The sequence below is a fragment of the Mastacembelus armatus genome, unplaced genomic scaffold (assembly GCF_900324485.2).
Source record: "Mastacembelus armatus unplaced genomic scaffold, fMasArm1.2, whole genome shotgun sequence".
In the NCBI taxonomy this organism is placed as follows: Eukaryota; Metazoa; Chordata; class Actinopteri; order Synbranchiformes; family Mastacembelidae; genus Mastacembelus; species Mastacembelus armatus.
Genome location: NW_022872861.1, coordinates 132 through 28,108, shown reverse-complemented (window position 1 = coordinate 28,108; position 27,977 = coordinate 132). Strand labels below are relative to the sequence as shown.

The 27,977-nt window shown below is 44.1% G+C and overlaps 8 protein-coding genes and 1 non-coding gene across 9 annotated transcripts; 8 read left to right on the top strand and 1 right to left on the bottom strand.

The window, feature by feature from the left end:
* Window positions 1-486: 486 nt before the first annotated feature.
* LOC113132327 (alpha-1A adrenergic receptor-like) lies at window positions 487-15,262 on the top strand. The gene is made up of 5 exons (XM_026310314.1): window positions 487-1,171; window positions 2,258-2,509; window positions 3,729-4,101; window positions 13,304-13,425; window positions 13,702-15,262. The coding sequence occupies exons 1-5, from the start codon at window positions 842-844 to the stop codon at window positions 14,071-14,073; spliced, it is 1,449 nt and encodes a 482-aa protein (XP_026166099.1). The 5' UTR covers window positions 487-841; the 3' UTR covers window positions 14,074-15,262.
* Window positions 15,263-15,554: 292 nt separating this feature from the next.
* On the top strand, window positions 15,555-16,019 carry LOC113132332 (histone H2A-like). Its single transcript, XM_026310318.1, has one exon. The coding sequence runs from the start codon at window positions 15,565-15,567 to the stop codon at window positions 15,949-15,951; it is 387 nt and encodes a 128-aa protein (XP_026166103.1). The 5' UTR covers window positions 15,555-15,564; the 3' UTR covers window positions 15,952-16,019.
* A 279-nt stretch (window positions 16,020-16,298) lies between these two features.
* Window positions 16,299-18,843, top strand: LOC113132326 (piggyBac transposable element-derived protein 4). Its single transcript, XM_026310313.2, has 2 exons — window positions 16,299-16,771; window positions 17,083-18,843. The coding sequence occupies exons 1-2, from the start codon at window positions 16,629-16,631 to the stop codon at window positions 18,659-18,661; spliced, it is 1,722 nt and encodes a 573-aa protein (XP_026166098.1). The 5' UTR covers window positions 16,299-16,628; the 3' UTR covers window positions 18,662-18,843.
* Window positions 18,844-19,543: 700 nt separating this feature from the next.
* LOC113132333 (histone H2B 1/2-like) lies at window positions 19,544-19,999 on the top strand. The gene has a single exon (XM_026310319.1). The coding sequence runs from the start codon at window positions 19,555-19,557 to the stop codon at window positions 19,924-19,926; it is 372 nt and encodes a 123-aa protein (XP_026166104.1). The 5' UTR covers window positions 19,544-19,554; the 3' UTR covers window positions 19,927-19,999.
* A 1,425-nt stretch (window positions 20,000-21,424) lies between these two features.
* trnav-cac (transfer RNA valine (anticodon CAC)) lies at window positions 21,425-21,497 on the bottom strand. Its single transcript has one exon. It is a non-coding gene; the product is annotated as a tRNA-Val (tRNA).
* Window positions 21,498-22,405: 908 nt separating this feature from the next.
* On the top strand, window positions 22,406-23,206 carry LOC113132334 (histone H1-like). Its single transcript, XM_026310320.1, has one exon. The coding sequence runs from the start codon at window positions 22,485-22,487 to the stop codon at window positions 23,181-23,183; it is 699 nt and encodes a 232-aa protein (XP_026166105.1). The 5' UTR covers window positions 22,406-22,484; the 3' UTR covers window positions 23,184-23,206.
* A 666-nt stretch (window positions 23,207-23,872) lies between these two features.
* On the top strand, window positions 23,873-24,366 carry LOC113132329 (histone H3). The gene has a single exon (XM_026310316.1). It carries the CDS (start codon window positions 23,897-23,899, stop codon window positions 24,305-24,307), a length of 411 nt encoding a protein of 136 aa, XP_026166101.1. The 5' UTR covers window positions 23,873-23,896; the 3' UTR covers window positions 24,308-24,366.
* Window positions 24,367-25,053: 687 nt separating this feature from the next.
* On the top strand, window positions 25,054-25,528 carry LOC113132330 (histone H2A-like). Its single transcript, XM_026310317.1, has one exon. The coding sequence runs from the start codon at window positions 25,074-25,076 to the stop codon at window positions 25,458-25,460; it is 387 nt and encodes a 128-aa protein (XP_026166102.1). The 5' UTR covers window positions 25,054-25,073; the 3' UTR covers window positions 25,461-25,528.
* A 287-nt stretch (window positions 25,529-25,815) lies between these two features.
* LOC113132328 (piggyBac transposable element-derived protein 4-like) lies at window positions 25,816-27,076 on the top strand. Its single transcript, XM_026310315.1, has 2 exons — window positions 25,816-26,280; window positions 26,593-27,076. Exons 1-2 carry the CDS (start codon window positions 26,138-26,140, stop codon window positions 27,074-27,076), a joined length of 627 nt encoding a protein of 208 aa, XP_026166100.1. The 5' UTR covers window positions 25,816-26,137.
* Window positions 27,077-27,977: the final 901 nt, after the last annotated feature.

Below are 27,977 nucleotides of genomic sequence, written 5' to 3'. Positions count from 1 at the left end.
GTCTTTTTATGAGACGTAAATCCCCTGCTGCTGCGCCATAAACATAACACGTCAACAGAACGCCCTGGTGCCACAACGCAGCAATTTATTACCTTCACTACAAGACAGGAGGTCGACAATAATAATAATAATAATAATAATGATTATTATTGTTATTATTGATATCATTGTTATTATTGTTGTTGTTATTATTACTGCTACAGCAGCTTCAGAATAAAAGTCACACGGTTTATGCAGAAAACTGTTGCTCAGTATTGCTTTAGGCAATACTGTGATCAATATATAGATAAATTAATCTACACAGATATGTCAATCAATAAATAGACACACACACACATAGAGTATATCGTTGTGTGTCGGTGTGTGTCGGTGTGTGTCGGTGTGTGTCGGTGTCTCTCTACCACCGTCACAGAAACTTCACTTTCTCTCCTGTTCCTACATTAAAAGTCGCTTCGGTCCTCGCGCCGCCGCTGCAGCTGCCGTTGATCCGGAGGAGGAGGAGCTGCTGCACCGGCCGGTACCGGCGGAGCTCCCTCGGACCGCCCGCACACACCGAGCGGAACCGAGCGGGTCCGAGCGCGGCCGAGCCTCCACCTGCTGCTCCGCGCGCCTGCCGCGCAAACCGAGCCTGCCGTGCACGAGCGCTGCCGTCAGTCATGGAGTTTGTGCAGAAGCTTCGTCACTTTTCACGGATTTTTAACGAACGACACCGGAATTTTTCGCCGCTGCGGAGCCGCCAGGTCCACGGAGCTTCAGGCGAGACGCGCTGAAGAGACTCCCCGGAGAGCACGCGGCTCGGCCGGTTCTCCCAAAGTAAGTGACGCCGAAGTAAACAGCGACAATGAGCCTGTGGAGAAACGAGTCCTCCGCGGCTCTGTTCGCCGGGATGCAGCCGCCGCTGCCGGGCTCCAACTCTTCCTCCAACCGCACCGACGGCTCCCAGCACCGCGGCCACCACGCTGCCGCCCCGCTGGACCTGAGCCGGGCGGTGCCGGTGGGCATGGTGCTGGCCTCCTTCATCATGTTCGCCATCGTGGGGAACATCCTGGTGATCCTGTCGGTGGTTTGTAACCGGCACCTGCGGATCCCGACCAACTACTTCATCATCAACCTGGCCATCGCCGACCTGCTGCTCGGGACCACCGTGCTGCCGGTGTCCGCCACCCTGGAGGTCAGTATCGATCAGTTATTGGTGATTTAACGATGTTCGGACCTGAACCAAAAGCAAATAATAATCGAAGAAAGTAGGACCGTGGGACTGAAGATGGGAAGAAGCGTGAACCCTAAAATAAAACACCCAAAATAAAGAAACTACTGTTGAAACGACTAATAAAACATGGACTAAACTTTTAGGTTTATTTTAGTAATTTATCAAGGAAAAGATTCCAGATAGTCCCAGCTTCCTAAATGTTGTCATTTAATATCATTATAAACCAGATACTTACAGACATGGCTCTGAAGTGTGACATGGACTGAATGATTAATCAATAAGAAGAATCAATAATGTAAATAACAAATTGCAGCAGCCCTGAGTCAAATAAAGGGAAAGAAGGAGGAAAATGTAGGAAATAAGAAAAGAAAATGGACTGAAATCAGGAAAATAATAGAAGAAAGAGAAGTCGTGTCCAGGCTGTTTCCGTCCTGTGGGTCAGTTGTAGGTAGAGCTGAAATGATTCCTTGGTTTATTGGCAGAAAGATCATTTGACAATATCTTTAGATTTTTTGTGTTTTCTCTGTCCTGCGTCTCTGCTGAATATATTTGGGAGTTTTTTTTTTAAACAAAACGTTAAAAACCCCAGTCTAGTGTAAATGAAAAAGATACGATCAGATTAACTGATAATACAAATAATCACCAGACTTTTCATTTCCATTTGAAAATTCCTGAAAGATATAATGTTCTGACCTGGCTGCAGCAGACTGATACCTGGGGTCTACATAAACGCAGACCAGAGACATCGTCGGTCTCAACAGCATCGTGTCAGTATAATGAACTTATTTACTGTGACTCTAAATCATTAGCACAAAACAAAATCATAACATCCAAAAACCTGTCACGTTGAGAACAGTGGACTGGAGTCCAGACATTTTCACTCGTCTTTGCTGGAGGAGGATTTTCCACAAACTGGAAACCCAAAAGTTTCTTATAACTAATGTTTAAATCATCATCACATGAGTTATTAAGCATTAAAACCATTTATGAAGGTGACTTATCAGAGTCACCCTCTCAGTTCAGTTCTGTGGACTCCTGTCTCTGCAGGTTTTGGACTACTGGGTATTTGGTCGGATCTTCTGTGACATCTGGGCGGCGGTGGACGTCCTGTGCTGCACAGCATCCATCATGTCTCTGTGCGTCATCTCCATTGACCGATACATCGGCGTCCGCTACCCACTACAGTACCCGATGATCGTCACTGAAAAGCGGGCGCTGCTCGCCATGCTCGGTGTCTGGGTCCTCGCCGTCATCATCTCCATCGGCCCGCTGCTGGGCTGGAAGCAGCCGCCATCACAGGTACTAAAGCTACGACATTACTCATCTGTAACAAGTCCTTCAAATGTCCCTGTCCATTAAATTCATCAACCACATCTTCAGGCAGCAAGAGGTCAGAGGTCTGTAAACAACTGATCAGACAGAGTCCAGACATTAAGGCCCTCTAAAGCTTTTAGTGGGGGCGACTAATGTGAAAATACCAGTTAAATCTATTCAAAGTCCAGAACATAAGCCCATCAGTTCAAATGACTTTCTAAAGTGTATTAGATTAAGTCCACAGGCCTCTTATTAAACCATTATCTGCCATTAAACTATTATCTACTGAAAAAGGGAATGACAAAAAACAAGGAATCATAAAGTAATGGGTTGTTGAAAGTAGTGTCCAAAAATCATTCATTTCCTTTTCAGAGCTGCTGCAGTTAACGTCAGAGGGTTTGGTATTAATGAGGGAAGAGATTTAAGTAAATGTGAGGTTGTTTTATTCTGTCTTTGACGTGGTTATACAAGTCGAAACATTCTCTCATACAAATAAAAGTATCCAGATTTACTACTTTCTGACTTTTATATTGTTAATCTGATTCTGCAAAATAACCAGTAATCACAGTACTGCAGCCCCAGAAATGCAGTAGAGTAGAAAGTACAGTATGTTCCAACAGAAACATGGAAATACTAATCTTTATAATATTCACACTAAAGCAATTCAGAACTGTGACTCAGTACTTGTGTAAAGGTTTTTAGTTCTGAACACTGGAAATGTTGGTTTGTTAAAATTGTAGAAACCAATGAAACTGCTGATCATTTTTTCCTTTAATGGATTTGTTTGTTTTCTCAGAAAATAGAGAAAACCGTAATAATTCTCCATAACCCTGGATGATGTCGTCACACTAAAAGTCTGAAACATGGTTTACAGTTTTTACTGAACACAAGCATCAGACTTGACATTTGAGAAGCTGGGAGCAGCAAATGTTTTGCATTTTGCTTTGAAAATGACTAAAATCATATTCTGAGAATCAAAGCAGCAGCTGAATATTCATTTAGTCACCTGGGTGAAATGTCTTGGCTTGTTTTTTTCAAAATACTCAAAAACATTTAGTTTACAATCATAAATTACACTTTGAAAAATTAAATTTGAAAACTGACTGAAACTATTAATTGATCGTCAAAGTAGCTGCTGCTAATTGACCTGTGGTGCAGCTCTAGGATGTGATTAAACTAAGGAAAACTGTCGATGCTCCTGCAGGATGACACCAAGTGTCAGATCACTGAGGAGCCTTTCTACACCCTCTTCTCCTCCCTCGGCTCCTTCTACATCCCCCTTGCTGTCATCTTGGCCATGTACTGCCGAGTCTACATCGTGGCAAAACGCACCACCAAAAACCTGGAGGCCGGGATGATGAAGGAGCGCCAGGAGGACTCCAATGAGCTCACCTTGAGGATCCACTGCAGGAACCAGCAGGTCCAAGACCTGTGTTCCGGGCCCTCTGCCGGCCGCAGCACACTCTCCGTCAAACTGCTGAAGTTCTCCAGAGAGAAGAAAGCTGCCAAGACGCTGGGCGTGGTGGTTGGCATGTTCATCCTCTGCTGGCTGCCTTTCTTCCTGGTTCTGCCCATCGGTACGTCTGCATTGTCTTTACCTTTGAAGTGCTCTACAGTTCTAGTCCAGAGTCACATACATTTAGGCAAATTTAAGCTCAAGTGTCAGGTCTGTCATTTGAACATTGACATCAATCCATTAAAACAAAATAACATTTCTGCAGGAGAACTAACTAGTCAGGAATATGAACCATATATAAAAAAAGTCTTTTTCCTATTTATTAGTATTATTTATTGGTTATTTGTCCAGCACATTACAGTTTGTTTCCATTTAAATAATGTGGTTATATCATAAAAACACATTATAAAGAATTCACAGGCAAATGAAGAGAACAGACACATTTTCTAAAAAGCTTCAGAACAGAGACATAAAAACAGGAAAGTTGGACCAGAGATGTGAAGGTTCAGTCCAAGCCAGTGCAGGACATTTTGGTATTCAACGTGAATATAAAACAGACATTTACCAGTTATTTTAGTAGTTAATCATGTTTGTTTTTAATAATGAGACATATTTAGGGACGTTCCAGGCTGATCCTATGTCAGTATCAGGGCTGATCTGGGCATATTTTAATGGATCAGTATCAGTGATTCTGGTCAAATTCTGATCTTTACTGAACTCTGCTGGTGCTGCAGGATTCTCCTTTAGCACAGCCAGCTCTGTGCTGCAGCATTTCACTGCATATCCATCCATCCACTTACTATCCAGCTTATTCCTGCCATCCATCCAGGGCGCGCCCACTTCTCACCCACTGCATGCTGGGATTGGCTCCAGTCCCCCGACCTTGGATATCAGGAATAAGCTGAAGACGATGAATAGATGATCGTTGAATTAATTATGTAGACATGAGGAATAACTCAGATAACCTCTGGAGCTGCAACGATTTGTCAGTGAACTGATGAAATGAAATAATCAGCAGCAATTGTAAGAATCAATTAATTTTTCCAGTAAAGTTTCCTAAGGAACTTTTGTTCCATCTTCTCAAATTTGAATTTTTGCTGCAAATATGACAGTAAAGAAAATTTTGGGGTTTGAACAAAAACCAAAATAAACACAGCAGCAGTCATATGAAACATCTGCAAATCGTGGTTTTACTCACTGAGGCACAATAAGAACAGAGCATGGATGTATGTATGATAGATTAGACTCTTCTTTGGTGATCATGGTCGTTTTTAAAACCCTGGTGTAGCAGTAATACAGCACATTATTACATCTTAAACCAACAGCCTGGAAAACTTCCATGAAAATCTGTGAAAGCTTCATGTCCGAACGAATCCCAGAGGAACAGTCCAGGGTTAAAATGGTTCCAGAACCACTTTAGAAATTGTACATTTTTAGTTTTGTTTTCTTCATATTTTAAATATTTGGACTGAACATCGATGCTTCAGATCCTGCGTCACCGACCAATCAGCTGCCACTGCGTGTAGTGTTTTTGCTGCGAGCGCTCACAGTGACACAGGCTGCAGAGATCAGTGCAGGAATAACATGCAGAAAGTTAAACACATTATTTCTTTATTTTCTGTGATGGATTTCCCACAACATGGACAGAGAAACGCCGCCAGACATTCCCCCCAGCTGACATCACAGATTAGTACTGAGCGCGCTCAGATTAGTCGAGTTGGACGGGATGCTGTTCGTGGTCCTAAATACTTAACGGCCTGTAAAAGCCCTTGACTGCTCTGAGGCCCGTGCTCCGTTACCGGCCCAGAGGACAAACAGGCTGGTTCCTGAACCCAGCTCATAGACCAGCACCAAACCGCTGCCCTCTGTTGTTTCACCCACAGACATATCTACTTAATCCTGTTGAAATGTCAGAAACCTCCCAGAGCCCAACATGATGATGTCAAATAGCAGAAGACGGAAACAGAGAATATTTGATATTTTCACTTTTGGAGATTATTTGATGATGAAAATAGTAGCTGCTTATTTTTCTTTCAGGTCCGTCAGTAAACATGGAAGAATCTGTTCTGTGTGACTGTTTGAATAGCAGCTAGAGGCTGCGTTCAACTCGCACTAAACTGCCTGAGTTTGTTTGATGAATCGTTCAGCAGAAAATTCAACCTCAGGAACGCCGGCATCAGGAAGGAGTCAAAGTTCCTGATTTCCTAAAAAGGTTACTGGACAGGGTCCTCCAGCCTTAATCCTGTCTGAGGCCTGCTCTCACCCCTAAACAGAAGCCATAATAACATTTATCTAAGTGTAAGACCAGCTGAGGGGCGGTTAATACTGCGTCCAATGCAGTGCTACCCTCAATCCCTGCGGCCCTAGCTGACCTCTGGACCACAGCAGGTTTCATAAGAGAAGGAATAAAGTGGTGTAAGATCGTCCGGGGCCAGACTGAGCCGTTGATTCTCAGACAAACAGTCGTGTGATCAGAGGATCCAGGATCCATTTCTTTTTATAAAGGTGGAGAACAAACATCTGTCCAGCATCCTCAAGTCACAGCTCTGCTCTCACAACAGATTTTACTCCCAAACCTGAGACTAAAGGGTTTTTCTTAAATCTGCTCTGTATTTCTCATCAGTGGTGGAAACTAACAAAGTACATTTTTAAGTATATATACTTTACTTGAGTATCTTGAGTATATAAGGTAGTTAACAGCAGCTACCCAGCGATATATAAAGTACTTCAAATTAGAAGTATATAAGGTAGTCAACGTCAGCTACCCAGCGATATATAAAGTACTTCAAATTAGAAGTATACAGTGGGTACGGAAAGTATTCAGACCCCTTTAAATTTTTCACTCTTTGTGTCATTGCAGCCATTTGCCAAAATCAAAAAAGTTCATGTTATTTCTCATTAATGTACACTCAGCACCCCATCTTGACAGAAAAAAACAGAAATGTAGAAATTTTTGCAAATTTATTAAAAAAGAAAAACTGAAATATCACATGGTCATAAGTATTCAGACCCTGTGCTCAGTATTGAGTAGAAGCACCTTTTGAGCTAGTACAGCCATGAGTCTTCTTGGGAATGATGCAACAAGTTTTTCACACCTGGATTTGGGGATCCTCTGCCATTCTTCCTTGCAGATCCTCTCCAGTTCTGTCAGGTTGGATGGTGAACGTTGGTGGACAGCCATTTTCAGGTCTCTCCAGAGATGCTCAATTGGGTTTAGGTCAGGACTCTGGCTGGGCCAGTCAAGAACGGTTACAGAGTTGTTCCGAAGCCACTCCTATGTTATTTTAGCTGTGTGCTTAGGGTCATTGTCCTGTTGAAAGGTGAACCTTCGGCCCAGTCTGAGGTCCTGAGCACTCTGGAAGAGGTTTTCTTCCAGGATATCTCTGTACTTGGCCGCATTCATCTTTCCTTCAATTGCAACCAGTCGTCCTGTCCCTGCAGCTGAAAAACACCCCCACAACATGATGCTCCCACCACCATGTTTCACTGTAGGGATTGTATTGGACAGGTGATGAGCAGTGCCTGGTTTTCTCCACACATACCGCTTAGAATTAACGCCAAAAAGTGCAATCTTGTTCTCATCAGACCAGAGAATCTTATTTCTCATAGTCTGGGAGTCCTTCATGTGTCTTTTGGCAAACTCTATGCAGGCTTTCATGTGTCTTGCAATGAGGAGAAGCTTCCGTCGGGCCACTCTGCCATAAAGCCCCGACTGGTGGAGGGCTGCAGTGATAGTTGACTTTGTGGAACTTTCTCCCATCTCCCTACTGCATCTCTGGAGCTCAGCCACAGTGATCTTTGGGTTCTTCTTTACCTCTCTCACCAAGGCTCTTCTCCCACGATTGCTCAGTTTGGCTGGACGGCCAGGTCTAGGAAGAGTTCTGGTCGTCCCAAACTTTTTCCATTTGAGGATTATGGAGGCCACTGTGCTCTTAGGAACCTTGAGTGCTCATGATTCTCATTTGCTCTGACATGCACTGTGAGCTGTAAGGTCTTATATAGACAGGTGTGTGCCTTTCCTAATCAAGTCCAATCAGTTTAATTAAACACAGCTGGACTCCAATGAAGGAGCAGAACCATCTCAAGGAGGATCAGAAGAAATGGACAGCATGTGAGTTAAATATGAGTGTCACTGCAAAGGGTCTGAATACTTATGACCATGTGATATTTCAGTTTTTCTTTTTTAATAAATTTGCAAAAATTTCTACATTTCTGTTTTTTTCTGTCAAGATGGGGTGCTGAGTGTACATTAATGAGAAATAAAATGAACTTTTTTGATTTTGGACAATGGCTGCAATGACACAAAGAGTGAAAAATTTAAAGGGGTCTGAATACTTTCCGTACCCACTGTATATAAGGTAGTTAACGTCAGCTACCCGGCGGTATATAAAGTACTTCAAATTAGAAGTATATAAGGTAGTTAACGTCAGCTACCCAGCGGTATATAAAGTACTTCTAATTAGAAGTATACAAGGTAGTTAACGTCAGCTACCCAGCAGTATATAAAGTACTTCAAATTAGAAGTATATAAGGTAGTTAACGTCAGCTACCCAGCAGTATATAAAGTACTTCAAATTAGAAGTATATAAGGTAGTTAACGTCAGCTACCCAGCGGTATATAAAGTACTTCAAATTAGAAGTATATAAGGTAGTTAACGTCAGCTACCCAGCGGTATATAAAGTACTTCAAATTAGAAGTATATAAGGTAGTTAACGTCAGCTACCCAGCGGTATATAAAGTACTTCTAATTAGAAGTATACAAGGTAGTTAACGTCAGCTACCCAGCAGTATATAAAGTACTTCAAATTAGAAGTATATAAGGTAGTTAACGTCAGCTACCCAGCAGTATATAAAGTACTTCAAATTAGAAGTATATAAGGTAGTTAACGTCAGCTACCCAGCGGTATATAAAGTACTTCAAATTAGAAGTATATAAGGTAGTTAACGTCAGCTACCCGGCGGTATATAAAGTACTTCAAATTAGAAGTATATAAGGTAGTTAACGTCAGCTACCCAGCGGTATATAAAGTACTTCTAATTAGAAGTATACAAGGTAGTTAACGTCAGCTACCCAGCAGTATATAAAGTACTTCAAATTAGAAGTATATAAGGTAGTTAACGTCAGCTACCCAGCGGTATATAAAGTACTTCAAATTAGAAGTATATAAGGTAGTTAACGTCAGCTACCCAGCGGTATATAAAGTACTTCTAATTAGAAGTATACAAGGTAGTTAACGTCAGCTACCCAGCAGTATATAAAGTACTTCAAATTAGAAGTATATAAGGTAGTTAACGTCAGCTACCCAGCAGTATATAAAGTACTTCAAATTAGAAGTATACAAGGTAGTTAACGTCAGCTACCCAGCAGTATATAAAGTACTTCAAATTAGAAGTATATAAGGTAGTTAACATCAGCTCCAACATTAAAGTGATCAACACAATAATCATCAATAATTAGAATTCAATAATATCAGATACATTCATGTGAAATGGGCCATTCTGCACAATGAGTACTTTTACTTTGGATACTTCAAGTACATTTGGATGCTGGTACTTTTGGACTTTTATTGTAGTAACATTTCTAATGCAGGACTTTTACTTACAAACAGGATTTTTCTGCTGTTACTGCAGTAAAGGATGTCAGTACTTCTACTCTAATAGTTTTAGTCCTGGTGCAGTAACAGGACCTGGACCTTGCGGTGCAGCTGCCCCTGAGAGGATGTTTTATGTAGCTTTAATGGCTTAAACTGTTGTTAATGTTAATTCAATTGCGGCTGTGGAAATTGACCACTATAATAAAACAGGTTCATGAAACTGTAACTAGAGCCCAGTCATGTTCACATGTCAGGGACGCCTGAGTTACATCACATTCATCTTCATAAACTGGATGAATACAGAGTCGGTGTACGGCTGAAGAGAGAAGAGGGAACATGCAGCAGAGGCTCAGCTCGATTTGGATTCGACACAGCAACAAGGAGACGAATGACACACGAAATGAAAGCTCTCCGCGGTTCTGTGAATTTCCTGCAACCTGAGAGAACATGAGTTTGTTCTTGCTGTGCGTGTCTGCAGCTTTAATCCCATTCGGCAAAGACAAGTAGTCATGCAGAAACATTCAATTAAAGCAAGTCTTCTTTAAACAGAGGAGGAGGTGCAGTCTGTCCCCAGTGCTGATTTACGGTGGACGCAGTGCAGATCATGACTCAGCACGAATCAAACACTGCATCCCTCAGCCACTTGGCATTTGATAAACCTGGATCCACCACCGGAGAATATCAAGCTGAGGCTGCAGCATTCATGACAGCCACAGTGTGAAGGTTTGCTCCTGATGGCGGGCCGTCTAAATCTGAAGGGTTCATCTTCTGGACAGCAGGAACCACATGAGCTCGAATCCTTGTCGCATGAAACCAGATTTTAAATGTACAGTTGGTTATTACAGAACGAAAAAAGATGGCAGTCATGTTTTTGGTGAGGAAGAAACAGGTCACCAGATCACTGTAGTGCTGTAGTATTATTTTACTATTATTGTAGTATTATTGCAGCTGTATTTCTAACACAGAGGCAAAGAGACTTTCACATTAAAAACAACATGTAACTAGAATAAAATCAGTTAAGAAAAAATCTTAGTATGAAAAAAGGACAAAATGAAAATAAAAACAAAGTGAAGAGAAGTTTTCAGGTAGTTGATGTTTGTAGGTAAATAACTGGTCTGTTCTGTTAAATGGCTGCATCTCCTGCTCATTATTATGCTTCAGGGGTGGAAAACTGCATCGTCATGTAAAGAGCGAGGAGGTCGGGTTGTGGTCACCTGTCCACAAACAACACGTCCTCCTCTCTCCCACACTGTGGCTTCATTTGAGCCGTTCCTGCATCATATCAACATGATCACAGCACTGCCACTGTTTAAAGACATTACTAAAAGAACCTAACAGCCTGATTTTTAGGTGTTGTAACTGAGCTGACCACGAGACAGGTGGACAGGAGTCGTGAGCATCATGGGAGACGCTGTAACTTCACTTTGTTACCACACAAACCATTGGTCGTTGCAGAGCAGCATGTGGTCTCCTGTGCAGCCCACACAACACACAATCCATGTTATTTTCAGCCTTTCAGCAGGCGCAGTGCAGAGGCTGCAACAGGCTGCAGAGGGAGAGGGGTGGTGGGAGGACGGGACAGGTGCATGCCGGTGTAAAAAAACCAATTTGGTTTATCAGCAATTACTGCAATTTGCACAAAAATCATATTAAACTAATTTTTGGTGTCTGTCTAGAAAACATGTCAATAAAGCTTTAAACCTCCTACAAAGAAATGCACTGAGCAAAAGTGGAGGATTTGACTTTTGCATTCTGAGCAGTTTGAGCCTGGTTCGTTACATAAGAAGCTGCCGAATGTGTGAGATTTGGGATAGATTTGAAGAATTGTGGCTTTGTACTTAAGTCAGATCATCTGGCTGCCATTGTCAGGACCTGTGGAAATTAATATATGGACCTTTAATTTATTCTCTGTTTTTCAGTGTTTTACACTCTCTGTTATAATTAATTAATGTTATTAATGTTTGACATACTGACAGAAAGGAGGTGTTAAAGATTCATATAGTTTGTATATGATTGATGGAGATGGGCTCATCATATACTTACAGAACTGACCAGTTGACTTTGAGTGTTAGATTCAGAACTAAAAAGGAAGAGTTTGAGGTTGAACTAGATAAATTTATTCCACATTGGCGTCCAAAAGCTGCTGTCCTGGGAACAGAGCAGATATTTACATGAAGAATGTGGCTGAAACCCAAAGCTGTACTCAAACCAAACCAAAATAGCTTTTTGCTGGGTTTGGATGGGAACCACTAAAGAAGGTCTTTACAGGACAGTGATACATGGTGGGCAGGTGTCACATGTGATTCCCATGGCGGACATCAGGTTTAAAATTCTTCATATATAGTCAGGCATCAGTCTGAGGTGCAGGATGGCCTTACAAGTCCATTTTCAGGGAGAAATAATCCACCTGCTCAGGCCCCTCTGTCATTGCCCACAACCTGATCCACGAAATCCTCCAGAATCCTCTCAAGTCCTCCGCAATCCTCTGAAACCCTCCAACATCCTGCAGCTCATCTGTCTCCTCTACAGGTCAGCACCTCTGAGAAGACGAGGAGAGAGGGAACAAGGAGCGTAAATGGCTCTCAGTTGAAAAGTGATTAGTGCAGGGACTGACTGGTGTACAGGTGTATGTAGGTGTTCTGCCTGCAGTTATCAGGCTTTTTGTCAGACTTCAGAGACTCAGGATGTTTCCTGGTTTGTTCCTTTTTCACACTTTAGAGCAGAGAAATGACTGAGGACAGAAATATCCTTCTCAGTTTTCAGCTTGGTGAGTTTTTATCAGTGCAGAATCTCACACACCAGATCAGGATCTTCACATCTACTGTGCTCTTAATTTTCTCAGCTCTGCCCGACTGGCAGGAGACTGTTTTCGTCCCCGCAGTGTGAAACAGAGACAGATAGGACGTTTCTAACTGCTCCGTCTCCTCAGTCACAGCTTCGTATTTAACATTTAGTAAAATAAAAACCAACAAATACAAAAATCATCGCTAATTGTATTTGTTTTGAAGGACTGTCCAGGCTGTATCCGGGATTGGCTCCAGCCCCTCCACTGCATTGTGTTACTTCCTTGTGCAGCTGCAGGTCAGAGCTGTTACAGCGTCACTGTCACTGACTCATGATCATCAGACTGTTTTCACTCACACTGTTTATTTAGACAGAAGTGAAAATGTGAATTTGCCCCCTGACCTGGTGATGCAGACACTGTAAATTCTCCCAGAGGTCACTGAGCCACAGGGCCCAGGTTGTTGATGTTGGCAGGGGGGTTAACTCATAAACAGCTGAGGATTCCAGCCAATCAGACACAAGCTCCAGAGTAAGCCAGTTTAAATCTGCCGCAGAGGCTCCTGATGATGATGATGATGATGATGAGGAGGATGATGAGGATGATGATTCAGGTGCTCCTCTGCAGTGTAACCTAAACGACACAGCTCCTGTGGTGTTGTGGTGCCCCCTGGTGGTCAGAGTCTGGACATGCAGCTCATCATAATTGCAGGATTCCTGAACCAGTGAAGGTCACTATAAAAGATGAAATATTGTTTGTTAACAGCAGCACAGACTCATTTATAAACAACACGATGAATATTTTCTGTCCCTGCTGATTGTTTTCAAACTCATCACACTTTAAGTGGTTTCCACTGCTTTTTTGGAATCAGGCTTGATGAAGTTAGCCTGATTGCGCACTGTTTATCTGTTTATTTATTTGTTTATTTTGCTGTTTGTGTCTTTAGGCTCATTCAACAACAGCCTTCGTCCTCCTGAAACCTACTTTAAAGTGATTTTCTGGCTGGGATACTTCAACAGCTGCCTGAACCCTATCATCTACCCCTGCTACAGCCGTGAGTTCAAACAGGTACTGCACTACTCACTACTGACAGGACTTACTTATACCATTGATACTTCTCTGCCCACATGACACTTTCGGCACAGAGGTTTTGGGGGTCTGCCTGTCCAGCTGTTAGTCTCCAACTCTGTTTATGGGAAACTGGGTTGGCACAAAGTAACTGCACAGCTGTACTGATGTTAAAGTCCTCTGCAGAGCTGTTCTGTATCCTGTAAACTGAACTGTGAGGATCCACATCAGATGTGCTTTGTTCTGGCTCTGGACTAACTGCTTTTATGTCCTCAGGCCTTCATCCGGATCCTGCGCTGTCGCTGGAAGAGGAAGCGTCAGGGCTGGCAGGCGTACTACAACTATCGCTGCCACCAGGGCTCCAACACCTCGTCTTTCCTGAACGGCAGCCAGCAGACGCTGTCCTCCATCAGCCCCAGCCCGCGCTGTGTCGCCTCCAGACTCCGACCCCCGCCCTGGCCCTCTTCCTCAGACCGAAACCTACTTCCCGGGTCAGTGGGGAAAGGACAGCCAAGCCCGGTGTCCCCCCTTGCTAAAGATGCTGGGAGGGTGCTGGGTGTGGTAAAGTGTGCAGGGCGAGAGGCGGCGATGAACGGCATAAACAGAGAAGAAGAGAAGCACCGAGCAAAGCTGTCACCTAAACTGTGATGGAGCAGCAACACCTGTGCATCATGACAGAGCTTCTCACCTGGACCAGAACACCAGTTAAAAGACTTTTGTATCAGCTGGTGGTTCCTACACAGCAGGAGCACCTGCTGCTCCTAATGAAGCTTAAAATTACAACATAAAATACAAAACTACAAAATTTTAGTAAAATAGTTTAAGTCAATATCAGTAATTCAGATCAAACGCTGCCTTCTGTCCGTTAAATTATCCTTAACATGATTTGTTTGAAGTTTGAGAATACTAAAATATTCACTTAATAGAAAACTGAAGTGAATAAAGTTTAACAGTAAATCGAATCTAACAAATTTATCTTAAAAGTAGTGTTCATGTTGTTTTTGATATGTTTACTTAGATTCATGTTATTATTTTTTAATCATGCTCAAAGGATCCTGAGAGTAAGATAAATTAAAAAAAGTCAGTAAAAACCAAATACATCTTCAAGAGGCCAAGAGAAAACTAAACGAGAAAAAGTTTCAAGGTTTAAAAAAAAAAAAACATAGAACATCATAAAAAGATAAACATAATTTTAGATGTTGCAGTAGCATTCTTATTTTTACTTGAGCTAAATCTCTCCTGACTCCTAACCCTAACCCTAATCCTAAAAATCTGATTTAAAGCTCTTCTGCAATTAGCTCAGAAAATGTCAATTTGTCCAACATTAGTCAGTAACAAATACAACAAAATGTAAACCTCATTTAAGGAGTGTTATGTTAATTTATTCTGAAAACAGTTTTGATTTATTGTAAACATGTTTTTTTATTTTCTTGGTTAGGTGCAGTTTAAATTTTGGTGGTTTATTGAGCATGTTAGGACTCTTATTGTGAAATAGGAAGGTTTATATAGACGTTTAATAACAGCGGCATCCGGTGGCTGTTCAGAACAACTGCAGCTGTTTTAATTCTCTTTTCTCTTATTGTGAAAATCACACAAAATCACAGATATTTCACATCTGACTTCCTGCAGCCGGTGTGTGTGTGCGTGTGTGTGTGCACGCGCGTCTCAGGTGTGTGGATTCACAGTGTTACAGTGACACCAGCCTAAAACGTGTTGATAGTAAATTTCTCTGTAATGGAGACGAGATTTCACTAAATGTGCTCTGTGTTTTTTAATATTGAGGGAGAAAGTGAGTTTGAAGTGTTGTATCGATCTTCAATAAATTAATTAAATAAAACTATTTTTGTCTGTGCGCTTAAATATGTCACAAGCTCAAAATTTGAGTTCAGTTAATGTAATTCCGGACAGATCGATTGATTATGCTTGTGATAAATATTTTATAACGTGAAGCGGAGTTTTATCTTCCATGTTAAAAACCATGTATGTTCTAAAAGGGAACGCTCGTCTGTGATTGGGTGATGAGAGTTACGGTCAATCTGACCAATGAGCGACCAGATTGTAGCATTATAAGAGCGGTTCATAAGGCCCTGCCATTACACCTTCTCACGACTTTTGAAAACAGTTTGAAACGTTAAAATCATGTCTGGACGTGGTAAAGGAGCCGGTAAAGCCAGAGCCAAGGCTAAGACCCGTTCTTCCCGGGCTGGACTCCAGTTCCCGGTGGGTCGTGTCCACAGGCTGCTGAGGAAGGGCAACTACGCCGAGCGCGTCGGCGCCGGAGCCCCGGTGTACTTGGCGGCGGTGCTGGAGTACCTGACCGCTGAGATCCTGGAGTTGGCCGGGAACGCCGCCCGCGACAACAAGAAGACCAGGATCATCCCCCGCCACCTGCAGCTGGCCGTTCGCAACGACGAGGAGCTCAACAAGCTGCTGGGCGGAGTCACCATCGCTCAGGGCGGCGTGCTGCCCAACATCCAGGCCGTGCTGCTGCCCAAGAAGACTGAGAAACCCGCCAAGGCCAAGTAGACTGGACCTGAGCTCCGCTTTACACACACAACGGCTCTTTTAAGAGCCACACACTTTCCTTAAAGAGTCACTTCCGGTTATTGTCTGGCTTCAATATCAAATTAAAATCTATGACTGAAACAATTAAACCACTTGAGCATAAACTGAAGCCAATTCCTGTTTCTAAATTATGTCACAAACTGAACTGGTTCCACTAATTTCACACACTTTAAAGTTGAAATTCAAGCATCAATTTAAAATCAGGCGGCGACAGAACGAAACAAACAGTAGGAAGGGCCGACGTACTTGGATGAGGTCATTAGCACCGCCCACAGCGTATGTTCTTCTAATACGTCCGCGGAAATGCTTTAAATACTGGGAACGGCCAACGCCTTTCACGTCGCTTCCTGATAAGGACAAAACAAGCTACTAGTTCGCTGTCGGTTTTGATCGTATCGTTAAACGCAGTGTATTATTCGAAGCTTAGGGGTCTAGTTTTATTTGTAAACACTTAGAACAAAACGGGGTGGAATTGTCTTCAGTCGAAAATAAACGATCTCTTTTTTTAGGTCGGACTGTTCATATGGAAATAATCTGAGCGGAACCAAGTTTTTTATGTCCACGCCCCCGAGAAATGGCATAAAACGTCCAGCCTCATCGTAGGATTTATTCACTATTCACTTTTCCTGCACCTTTGGATGATGGATCGTGAAGCAGCAGTTCCGGCTCTGGACAGCGACGAAGACTGTACTTTGTCCTCAGAGGAAGATCCAGACTCCGATGAAGAACGTCTGCATTTCGAAGAGCGACTGGACCCAAAGGAGGATGTGATTCCTGACGAGTAAGCCTTTGGTTATTTCTCTCTCTTTCCCTTCATGATGTAAAATGTTGTTCGGCTGTATAAAACCACATATGACTGGTGATAGTGTTAAAATATAGTTCATCTGTTATTGGCTGTTCTCTCATCATACATACATATATATATATATATATATATATATATACTAAGGTACTGTGAAAAATAAATGCTAACAGATGTTACCACAGTTTATTTACTCTGGTAAAATGTGGGCTAATGTGGTGAATATCAGTGAACATCACTATAATCACTATAACGTTAATAATGTAGTTTATTTTACCTTTTTATTGCAGATGTGGGAAAAACGGTGCAAAGGAACCTGTGGCAAAGAGAGCCAAAGCAGACAAGCAGCCCACTCTGTCATGGAAAACAGAGACTGATATTGACGTGGCTCCACAGGCTCTGAGATTCCTGCCCAAACGGGAACCTGGACCACAGCTAAAACCCCGTGATGCACACTCTCCCATGAGTCTCTTCAAGATGTTTTTTTCTGAAAGTGCTGTGTTAACTCTGTGTCGAAACACCAACGCTCAGGCTGCCAAGTCCCGTGCAAAGGGCCGTAAATATAAATGGACAGACGTCGGCATCAGTGAGCTGTACCGTTACATTGGGCTGGTCTTCTACATATCCATGGTGAAGTTGAAGTCCATCAGAGACTACTGGCGGCAGGATAGTCTTTTCTCTGTTCCTTTTCCTGCCACAGTCATGTCAAGGGACAGATACCGCACCATTTCATGGAATCTGCACATGAGTCACCCAGGTGCAGACAAGGAAAATGACAGAAAGAGGGGCACGGCTGAACATGACTGTCTTTTCAGGGTCAGACCCCTCATGGACACTATACGGCTTGCATGTAAGACCATTTATCATCCAAGACGAAATCTGGCAGTGAATGAAAGAGTGGTGGCCTGCAAAGCAAACACAGAGATGACTCAGTGCATGAAAGCCACGCCAACCAGGTGGGGCTTCAAGTTGTTTGTTCTTGCGGACTCATCAAATGGATATACGGTGGATTTTGCTGTGTACACAGGGAAGAACAGCTTTCCCACAGGCCATGGACTGTCTTATGATGCTGTGATGTCTCTGTTGGACCGTACAGTTTTGGGCTCTGGGTACCATGTATACATGGATAATTTTTACACTAGTCCCAAACTGCTAACAGACTTGTTTGCTTTGAAGTTTGGTGCATGTGGGACCTACAGAGACAACAGGAAGGATTGCCCTCAGGATGCAGCTAACTCACTCACCAGCAAATCTGCGAGGGGCTCCATGAGGTGGATTCGAGATGAACATCTTGTGTTTGTGAAATGGATGGACGCACGAGAGGTGTCTGTCTGTTCCACCATCCATGCTGCTCAAACAGGAGACACCGTGCAGAGGAGGGTGAAAACACAAAATGGATGGAGGACAAAGAGTTTTCCATGTCCTGCCCCTGTGATTGCCTACAACCAGCATATGGGGGGTGTTGGCCTGTCCGATCAGCTGCTACAGTACTACACTGCACAGCACAAGACAATGAAGTGGTACAGGAAGTTGTTTCTCCACTTTTTGGACATTGCGGCCACCAATGCCTATATTGTACACAAAGAGCTTTATGGCAACATGAGCCACAAGGAGTTTATGGAAGAGCTAGTTGTAGAGCTCTGTGATGTGTCACAGAAAGTAAAACCAAAATTCACCAATGTTGACCATGTGCCAGTTCCAGGAGCTGGACAGGCCTCAGATGCCACCGCTGGTCGCCGGATCTGTGCGCTTTGCAAAGCAAAGAGTGGCAAGAGGCAGGACACTCCTTGGAAATGCCAGGCATGTGATGTTCACCTGTGTGTTCAGCTGAAAAGGAACTGTTTCCTAGACTGGCACAAAGTTGTGTAGCTGTTCCATTCTGTGTATTATGTGAGAGAAGAGGTTATACATCGGGTGTGAGAGTGGGCTTTTACAAACCTCACACCTGTTTACTGTTCCTGTTTACCTTGTTTTACCCTGAAAGTATCTTCTGTACCATTGACATCTTACTATATTCTAAATAAACTACAAACAGAAAATATACAAATTTCTTTTGTCCTCACTTTCTTCTTCATAGTAATTTCTGCTCAGCCACATTCCTGACTGAAAGGCTCATTGTGCATCTCATTCTGTGAGTCTTTGTCTTCTCAGGTCAATCACATGATTATTCATGATCAGGCCTCGTCTTTTCTGAACAGAAAGTGTCTTGGAAAACTTAAATCAGTGTATTGTTGTGGATGAGTGAACAAGATGATTTTCACATCATTTTGAAGCAAACACTAGTTTTTCACTAACCATGCATAAACACTTTTTTCTCTAAGACACAATCATGTATAAACTTTCTGCTCACATATTTTTGTACCCAGTTTGTGCTGATTACAGTGTTGTCAGACTTTAGACATTAATATGTTTGTTTTTTTGACGAATAAGTGTCTGCTGGAAGGTGAGTCCAAATATTCTGATAATCCTGCAGAGCAATATGGGACATACATGACCTTTTAGATTTTATTACAACATATTAGTTAAATATCGGGCTAATATACTATTTTTATTCTCCATCATGGAAACATGAGATTCTCCATAAACACTGCAGACAGCTAAAAGGCGGGAATTTGTCTGGCGCATGCGCAAACCTACTGAGAAAACTAACCAATCCTGGACGAGCGACCGCACAGTAATATTTGCATGAAGGGGACTATAAAAGCAGCGCTCGCCGACAGCTACAACCTTCAGCTGTAAATGAACTGTCAGAACCAGCAGCCATGCCTGAGCAAGTGAAAGCGCCGAAAAAGGGCTCCAAGAAAGCCGTCTCTAAGAGCGTTACGAAGACCGGCAAGAAGAAGAGAAGGACCAGGAAGGAGAGCTACGCCATCTACGTGTACAAGGTGCTGAAGCAGGTCCACCCCGACACCGGGATCTCCTCCAAGGCCATGAGCATCATGAACTCCTTCGTCAGCGACATCTTCGAGAGGATCGCCGGGGAGGCTTCCCGCCTGGCGCACTACAACAAGCGCTCCACCATCACGTCTAGGGAGATCCAGACCGCCGTCCGCCTGCTGCTGCCCGGCGAGCTGGCTAAACACGCCGTGTCCGAGGGCACCAAGGCCGTGACCAAGTACACCAGCTCCAAATAAACTTGTTTCTTGGCCCACAAAAAAAGGCCCTTTTCAGGGCCACTCACCCAGAACGAAGAGCTTTTCCTTTTTATATGAACGTTGTGACGTTTACACATTATCTGAATCTTTGATTTGACTTCAAAAATACTTGAGTTTAGGAGCAACATTATTAAGAACAGGGATGTATGTCTTACTGTTTTTTTTTTTGACCATGGATTTTAACTGTTTTGAATTCGGAGTTAGAGGCATGTCCAGTTTCTGATCTTTGTACAGAATGACCAAGTACATTAGATACACAGAACATCAGTTTGGCTTCAACTTAACTTAAATCAGAAGTATATAAGGTAAATAACGTCAGCTACCCGGTGGTATATAAAGTACTTCAAATTTATTTATATAGCACAATTCATAAACAGAGTAATTCAAAGTGCTTTACAGGAATAACCATATTTGCCCATTATGATATCTACTATCGGACCAGGCTGACCCATATTTGTGGGTCCTTTCAGTTTGTCCCATCCCTGATGGACTAAAAGTACCTCAACACAGACTATCTGCGGCTACGATCCTGAGTCCCGGACTCTTACGTCTAGGATCGAGTAGACTACAGTTGGAGATTCCAAACCTTATTTTAAGTCTGTTTAGACCCATATTCTAAGGATAACACTAAAGCGCCTGGGTTCCTAAAGTACTTCAAATTAGAAGTATATAAGGTAGTTAACATCAGCTACCCAGCGGTATATAAAGTACTTCAAATTAGAAGTATATAAGGTAGTTAACGTCAGCTACCCAGCGGTATATAAAGTACTTCAAATTAGAAGTATATAAGGTAGTTAACGTCAGCTACCCAGCGGTATATAAAGTACTTCAAATTAGAAGTATATAAGGTAGTTAACGTCAGCTACCCAGCGGTATATAAAGTACTTCAAATTAGAAGTATATAAGGTAGTTAACGTCAGCTACCCAGCGGTATATAAAGTACTTCAAATTAGAAGTATATAAGGTAGTTAACGTCAGCTCCAACATTACAGTGATCAACACAATAATCATCAATAATTACAATCCAATAATATCAGATCCATTCATGTGAAATGGGCCATTCTGCACAATGAGTACTTTTACTTTGGATACTTCAAATACATTTGGATGATGGTACTTTGGGGCTTTTACTTAAAGTTTTCAATACAGACTTGTCAATCTCAGTACTCCTGTCAAAGTGGAATCAAAGAGAGATGTTGTCCATCAGTAACATCCCTCAGCAGTACTAATAGCTTCTCATTAATGGTTGAAAACTCAGCCATGAACATTAGTACTTTGAGTATTTTTCATTTATAAAGATCCTGGTTATTTATTCTAAACATGACCATGAGTGAAAAACTATTTTTTGCAGTTTGTCAAAATAAGAACATATCCTGAAAGAATATAGAGACAAGGAGTCACTGAGAAGTCACGTGCACATTGGTGGCAAGATCAACACAGGTGAATGAAAAAGGAGAAAAAAAAAAAACAACAAATATGTTTCCGCCCGGTTTCGAACCGGGGACCTTTCGCGTGTGAGGCGAACGTGATAACCACTACACTACGGAAACTGAAATACAACTGACTTTATCACAGGACCAATGTGTGAAAAGCAAAACTGACTGTTTTCTGCTGCTGCTTTCTGCTGCTTCCTGCTGTTTCCTGGGTCCAGTTAGTGGTTTTGTGTCTCCTTGTTTTCTTGTTTTGTACAAATCTGAATTTGACTGTTGTTTCTACACATGGCGCTATAGAAATGGAGCGCACCTGCCGAAATGTACAGGTGTTTATTAATATTCATTACATTGTGTTTTCTACACTGAGCCTGCATGTAGCTGCACTTCAAGGCTGTAAACACATTTTTGTTTTATTTTTATTTAGTTCATTATTTTATTGATTCTGTGTGTCAGTGAAGCATCAGCTCAGGTTTACAGGAAAAACTGCAGCAGCAGAAAATATATTGGTCCAACTGAACCTGGCTGATTATCCGAGTCCGATTATTATAATAGAAATGATGTTATATTTATAGCCTGATATTACAGCAACAAAATTAATTCAGATATAAAAATCAGCTCAGGACCCAAAACTCCACGTGTGACAGAGTACGTGGAACCGGCTCCGTCACCGGCAGCGTCCGTGTGTTTACCCGCAGCCCAAACATGAGCCGTTCAAACTGAACGAGTCTGATTCGACCAGCGATTTCACTTTGACCGAGTCTTCCCAAGTGTGTGAGGACCGGAACACGACCGCCCGGTCTCACCCGAACCACTTTGACCCGCTTTAGGAGGCGAAATGTGGAGAAAAGCGGCCGCGGGCTGCACGAAGCGACGCGGTGCGGGACAGGTCTGGGGGCTCCTGGGACCGCATGAGAGCGCGCTGGTGCGGAAGCGCGAGCTGGGCACGGAGGGAAGAAGCGTTTCTCGGGGCTGCGGCGGCGCTCGGGTCTCCACGCGTTGGTTCTGCGGGACTTTGATGCCCCGAAGCTGGGAGAGAAAACACAAGTGCGGCCATATCCGAGCAGGCAGCGGCGCGGCTGTGTGCGTTGCCTCTCCACGGTTCTCATGGTCGTTATAAGTCCCGCCTCCTGCGCTGAGAGCGGACACCTTCAGACTCGCACAGCAGACAACCGACACACGAGAATGGCGGAAGAAGCTCCAGCAGCCGCCCCGGCCAAGGCTGCGGCCAAGGCCCCCAAGAAGAAGAGCGCAGCCCGGCCCAAGAAGGACGGACCCAGCCTCTCGAAGCTGATCGTCAGCGCCGTGGCAGAGTCCAATGAGCGCAAGGGGACTTCGCTGGCGGCGCTCAAAAAGGTGCTGGCCGCCAAAGGCGTCGACGTCACCAAGGCCAACAAGCGCATCAACACCGCCGTCACCAAGCTGGTGACCAAAGGGACCCTGAGCCAGACCAAAGGCACCGGGGCGTCCGGCTCCTTCAAGCTCGCCAAGAAGGAGCCCAGCGCCGCTAAGCCAGCCAAGAAGGTGGTCAAGAAGAAGGCGCCAGCAAAAGCCAAGAAGCCCGCCGCGGCCAAGAAACCCGCCGCGGCCAAGAAAGCGCCAGCCAAGAAGCCCGCAGCCAAGAAGTCCCCGAAGAAAGCTCCAGCCAAGAAGGCGCCAGCCAAGAAGCCCGCGGCCAAGAGTCCCAAGAAGCCCGCGGCCAAGAGCCCCAAGAAGCCCGCCGTCAAAAAGACCAAGACCAAGCCCGCGCCCAAGAAGCCAGCGGCCAAGAAAGCTCCGGCCAAGAAAGCCGCGGCCAAGAAGTAAAGCGGCTCCTCACAAGCGCCGCTCCCCCCCCTCAAAGGCTCTTTTAAGAGCCACTACATCCTCCGCTACTGAGCCCTTCCTGCACATACACTCTCTCCCCGCACTGTCCCCGCTTCTCGCCCCGTCCTGTCCCACACTCAGCCGGGACCCGGACAAACCACCATGTCCGGACAAACATCCACCACCTCACAATCACCTCCGTCCATTTCTCACAAACAACAAACGCACCTCAGTCACACTTCAGGCCTGCGGGGGATTTCATGGGCACATTATTGCACCTTTCTTTCATTCATCCCGCTCTCCCGCTTTGTTCCTGTCGGACTAATTCTAACTCACACAACAAACACGTAGACTGACGATCGCTTCGACTTCAAAGGCGCCACATTTATGTCCCAGTCACAGCAGAAGAATAAATCGACTCTTTATTTCATTTCACGACTTTTCATTACAAATTACTCTTCACACATTCTTCCTTCACTGACTCGAAGCCTGTGAACCCTGGTCACAAGCGTCAACCGGCCGCTGGAGCTGATTGGCTCATTTTCACTTTTCAAATTATTTGCTCCAATGGCTGCTCAGCTCCGCTTCGCGCGTCTCCCGGTCTGGGCCAATCAGCGTTGAGCTGGCTCCGGCAGCCCCTTTATAAGCCGCTGTGCTGCAGTGGCAGCGTATTCCTTGTTCGCTGTGAACACAGACGAGAGACAGGACTGAAAATGGCCCGAACCAAGCAGACCGCCCGCAAATCCACCGGAGGCAAAGCCCCCAGGAAGCAGTTGGCCACCAAGGCTGCCCGTAAGAGCGCCCCGGCCACCGGCGGAGTCAAGAAGCCCCACCGTTACAGGCCCGGTACCGTGGCTCTGCGAGAGATCCGCCGCTACCAGAAATCCACCGAGCTGCTGATCCGCAAGCTGCCCTTCCAGCGCCTGGTCAGGGAGATCGCTCAGGACTTCAAGACCGATCTGCGCTTCCAGAGCTCGGCCGTCATGGCTCTGCAGGAGGCCAGCGAGGCTTACCTGGTGGGCCTGTTCGAGGACACCAACCTGTGCGCCATCCACGCCAAGAGGGTCACCATCATGCCCAAAGACATCCAGCTGGCCCGACGCATCCGCGGAGAGAGAGCTTAGACTCCCCCGGCCTTATCCAAACCAACAACGGCTCTTTTAAGAGCCACATACCTCCACTCTCAGAGCAGCATCTTCCTCTTATGTGAAAATGAGTTCTGAGGAAATGCTTGTTAAACACTGTCTATTGGGGTCTTGTTCTGTAACAGTTCACATATTCTGGCAGAAATTAGGAAGTTGGGAACAAACACTTTTGGAAATTGGCAGCCTAAAACACTGTTAGTCCCAATTACAGCTTTTCATTTTAATGTGATATAAATGTTTTCTGTCCAAAAAACATTTGATATTCAGGTCAGTTTTCCTTTGTCTTTCAGCTTCTTTCATTGAGCTGAAACTTCAAACAATGACATCCATAATAAGCCTCTAGAAACATAACAATTCGTTATTTAATGAAAGCTCTATGAAACACTGTCAGTCCAACAACTGGTTTGAAAAAGCTAAAGGTCAAATTAAGATTAAATTCTCTCAGCAAATAGAACCAGACAAATGTTGACTGTATCAAATCATTGTTTTGTAATGCTTTTTTTTTTTTGCTTTTACAGTTTCGTTACTGTTTGTTAAATTATCTTTCCTGCTGACGTGTCTAGAAAATTTTGAAATTGACAATAGTGAAAATGGCGGAAACGGGCAGGAACGCGCTTCTTTCTGATTGGTGGAACGTACTTAAGACAAACTGGAGCCAATGAGCGAACAGCTGGTGGAGATATAAGGCAGGTTTTGGCTCAGTGGTGACAGTTGTTCGATTTTCTTAGAACTTCAAACTTGAAACATGTCTGGACGTGGTAAAGGAGCCGGTAAAGCCAGAGCCAAGGCTAAGACCCGTTCTTCCCGGGCTGGACTCCAGTTCCCGGTGGGTCGTGTCCACAGGCTGCTGAGGAAGGGCAACTACGCCGAGCGCGTCGGCGCCGGAGCCCCGGTGTACTTGGCGGCGGTGCTGGAGTACCTGACCGCTGAGATCCTGGAGTTGGCCGGGAACGCCGCCCGCGACAACAAGAAGACCAGGATCATCCCCCGCCACCTGCAGCTGGCCGTCCGCAACGACGAGGAGCTCAACAAGCTGCTGGGCGGAGTCACCATCGCTCAGGGCGGCGTGCTGCCCAACATCCAGGCCGTGCTGCTGCCCAAGAAGACTGAGAAACCCGCCAAGGCCAAGTAGACTGGACCTGAGCTCCGCTTTACACACACAACGGCTCTTTTAAGAGCCACACACTTTCCTTAAAGAGTCACTTCCGGTTATTGTCTGGCTTCAATATCAAATTAAAATCTATGACTGAAACAATTAAACCACTTGAGCATAAACTGAAGCCAATTCCTGTTTCTAAATTATGTCACAAACTGAACTGGTTCCACTAATTTCACACACTTTAAAGTTGAAATTCAAGCATCAATTTAAAATCAGGCGGCGACAGAACGAAACAAACAGTAGGAAGGGCCGACGTACTTGGATGAGGTCATTAGCACCGCCCACAGCGTATGTTCTTCTAATACGTCCGCGGAAATGCTTTAAATACTGGGAACGGCCAACGCCTTTCACGTCGCTTCCTGATAAGGACAAAACAAGCTACTAGTTCGCTGTCGGTTTTGATCGTATCGTTAAACGCAGTGTATTATTCGAAGCTTAGGGGTCTAGTTTTATTTGTAAACACTTAGAACAAAACGGGGTGGAATTGTCTTCAGTCGAAAATAAACGATCTCTTTTTTTAGGTCGGACTGTTCATATGGAAATAATCTGAGCGGAACCAAGTTTTTTATGTCCACGCCCCCGAGAAATGGCATAAAACGTCCAGCCTCATCGTAGGATTTATTCACTATTCACTTTTCCTGCACCTTTGGATGATGGATCGTGAAGCAGCAGTTCCGGCTCTGGACAGCGACGAAGACTGTACTTTGTCCTCAGAGGAAGATCCAGACTCCGATGAAGAACGTCTGCATTTCGAAGAGCGACTGGACCCAAAGGAGGATGTGATTCCTGACGAGTAAGCCTTTGGTTATTTCTCTCTCTTTCCCTTCATGATGTAAAATGTTGTTCGGCTGTATAAAACCACATATGACTGGTGATAGTGTTAAAATATAGTTCATCTGTTATTGGCTGTTCTCTCATCATACATACATATATATATATATATATATATATATATATACTAAGGTACTGTGAAAAATAAATGCTAACAGATGTTACCACAGTTTATTTACTCTGGTAAAATGTGGGCTAATGTGGTGAATATCAGTGAACATCACTATAATCACTATAACGTTAATAATGTAGTTATTTTACCTTTTTATTGCAGATGTGGGAAAAACGGTGCAAAGGAACCTGTGGCAAAGAGAGCCAAAGCAGACAAGCAGCCCACTCTGTCATGGAAAACAGAGACTGATATTGACGTGGCTCCACAGGCTCTGAGATTCCTGCCCAAACGGGAACCTGGACCACAGCTAAAACCCCGTGATGCACACTCTCCCATGAGTCTCTTCAAGATGTTTTTTTCTGAAAGTGCTGTGTTAACTCTGTGTCGAAACACCAACGCTCAGGCTGCCAAGTCCCGTGCAAAGGGCCGTAAATATAAATGGACAGACGTCGGCATCAGTGAGCTGTACCGTTACATTGGGCTGGTCTTCTACATATCCATGGTGAAGTTGAAGTCCATCAGAGACTACTGGCGGCAGGATAGTCTTTTCTCTGTTCCTTTTCCTGCCACAGTCATGTCAAGGGACAGATACCGCACCATTTCATGGAATCTGCACATGAGTCACCCAGGTGCAGAAAGGAAATGACAGAAAGAGGGGCACGGCTGAACATGACTGTCTTTTCAGGTCAGACCCCTCATGGACACTATACGGCTTGCATGTAAGACCATTTATCATCCAAGACGAAATCTGGCAGTGAATGAAAGAGTGGTGGCCTGCAAAGCAAACACAGAGATGACTCAGTGCATGAAAGCCACGCCAACCAGGTGGGGCTTCAAGTTGTTTGTTCTTGCGGACTCATCAAATGGATATACGGTGGATTTTGCTGTGTACACAGGGAAGAACAGCTTTCCCACAGGCCATGGACTGTCTTATGATGCTGTGATGTCTCTGTTGGACCGTACAGTTTTGGGCTCTGGGTACCATGTATACATGGATAATTTTTACACTAGTCCCAAACTGCTAACAGACTTGTTTGCTTTGAAGTTTGGTGCATGTGGGACCTACAGAGACAACAGGAAGGATTGCCCTCAGGATGCAGCTAACTCACTCACCAGCAAATCTGCGAGGGGCTCCATGAGGTGGATTCGAGATGAACATCTTGTGTTTGTGAAATGGATGGACGCACGAGAGGTGTCTGTCTGTTCCACCATCCATGCTGCTCAAACAGGAGACACCATGCAGAGGAGGGTGAAAACACAAAATGGATGGAGGACAAAGAGTTTTCCATGTCCTGCCCCTGTGATTGCCTACAACCAGCATATGGGGGGTGTTGGCCTGTCCGATCAGCTGCTACAGTACTACACTGCACAGCACAAGACAATGAAGTGGTACAGGAAGTTGTTTCCACACTTCTTGGACATTGCGGCCACCAATGCCTATATTGTACACAAAGAGCTTTATGGCAACATGAGCCACAAGGAGTTTATGGAAGAGCTAATGTAGAGCTCTGTGATGTGTCACAGAAATAAAACCAAATGTTGACCAT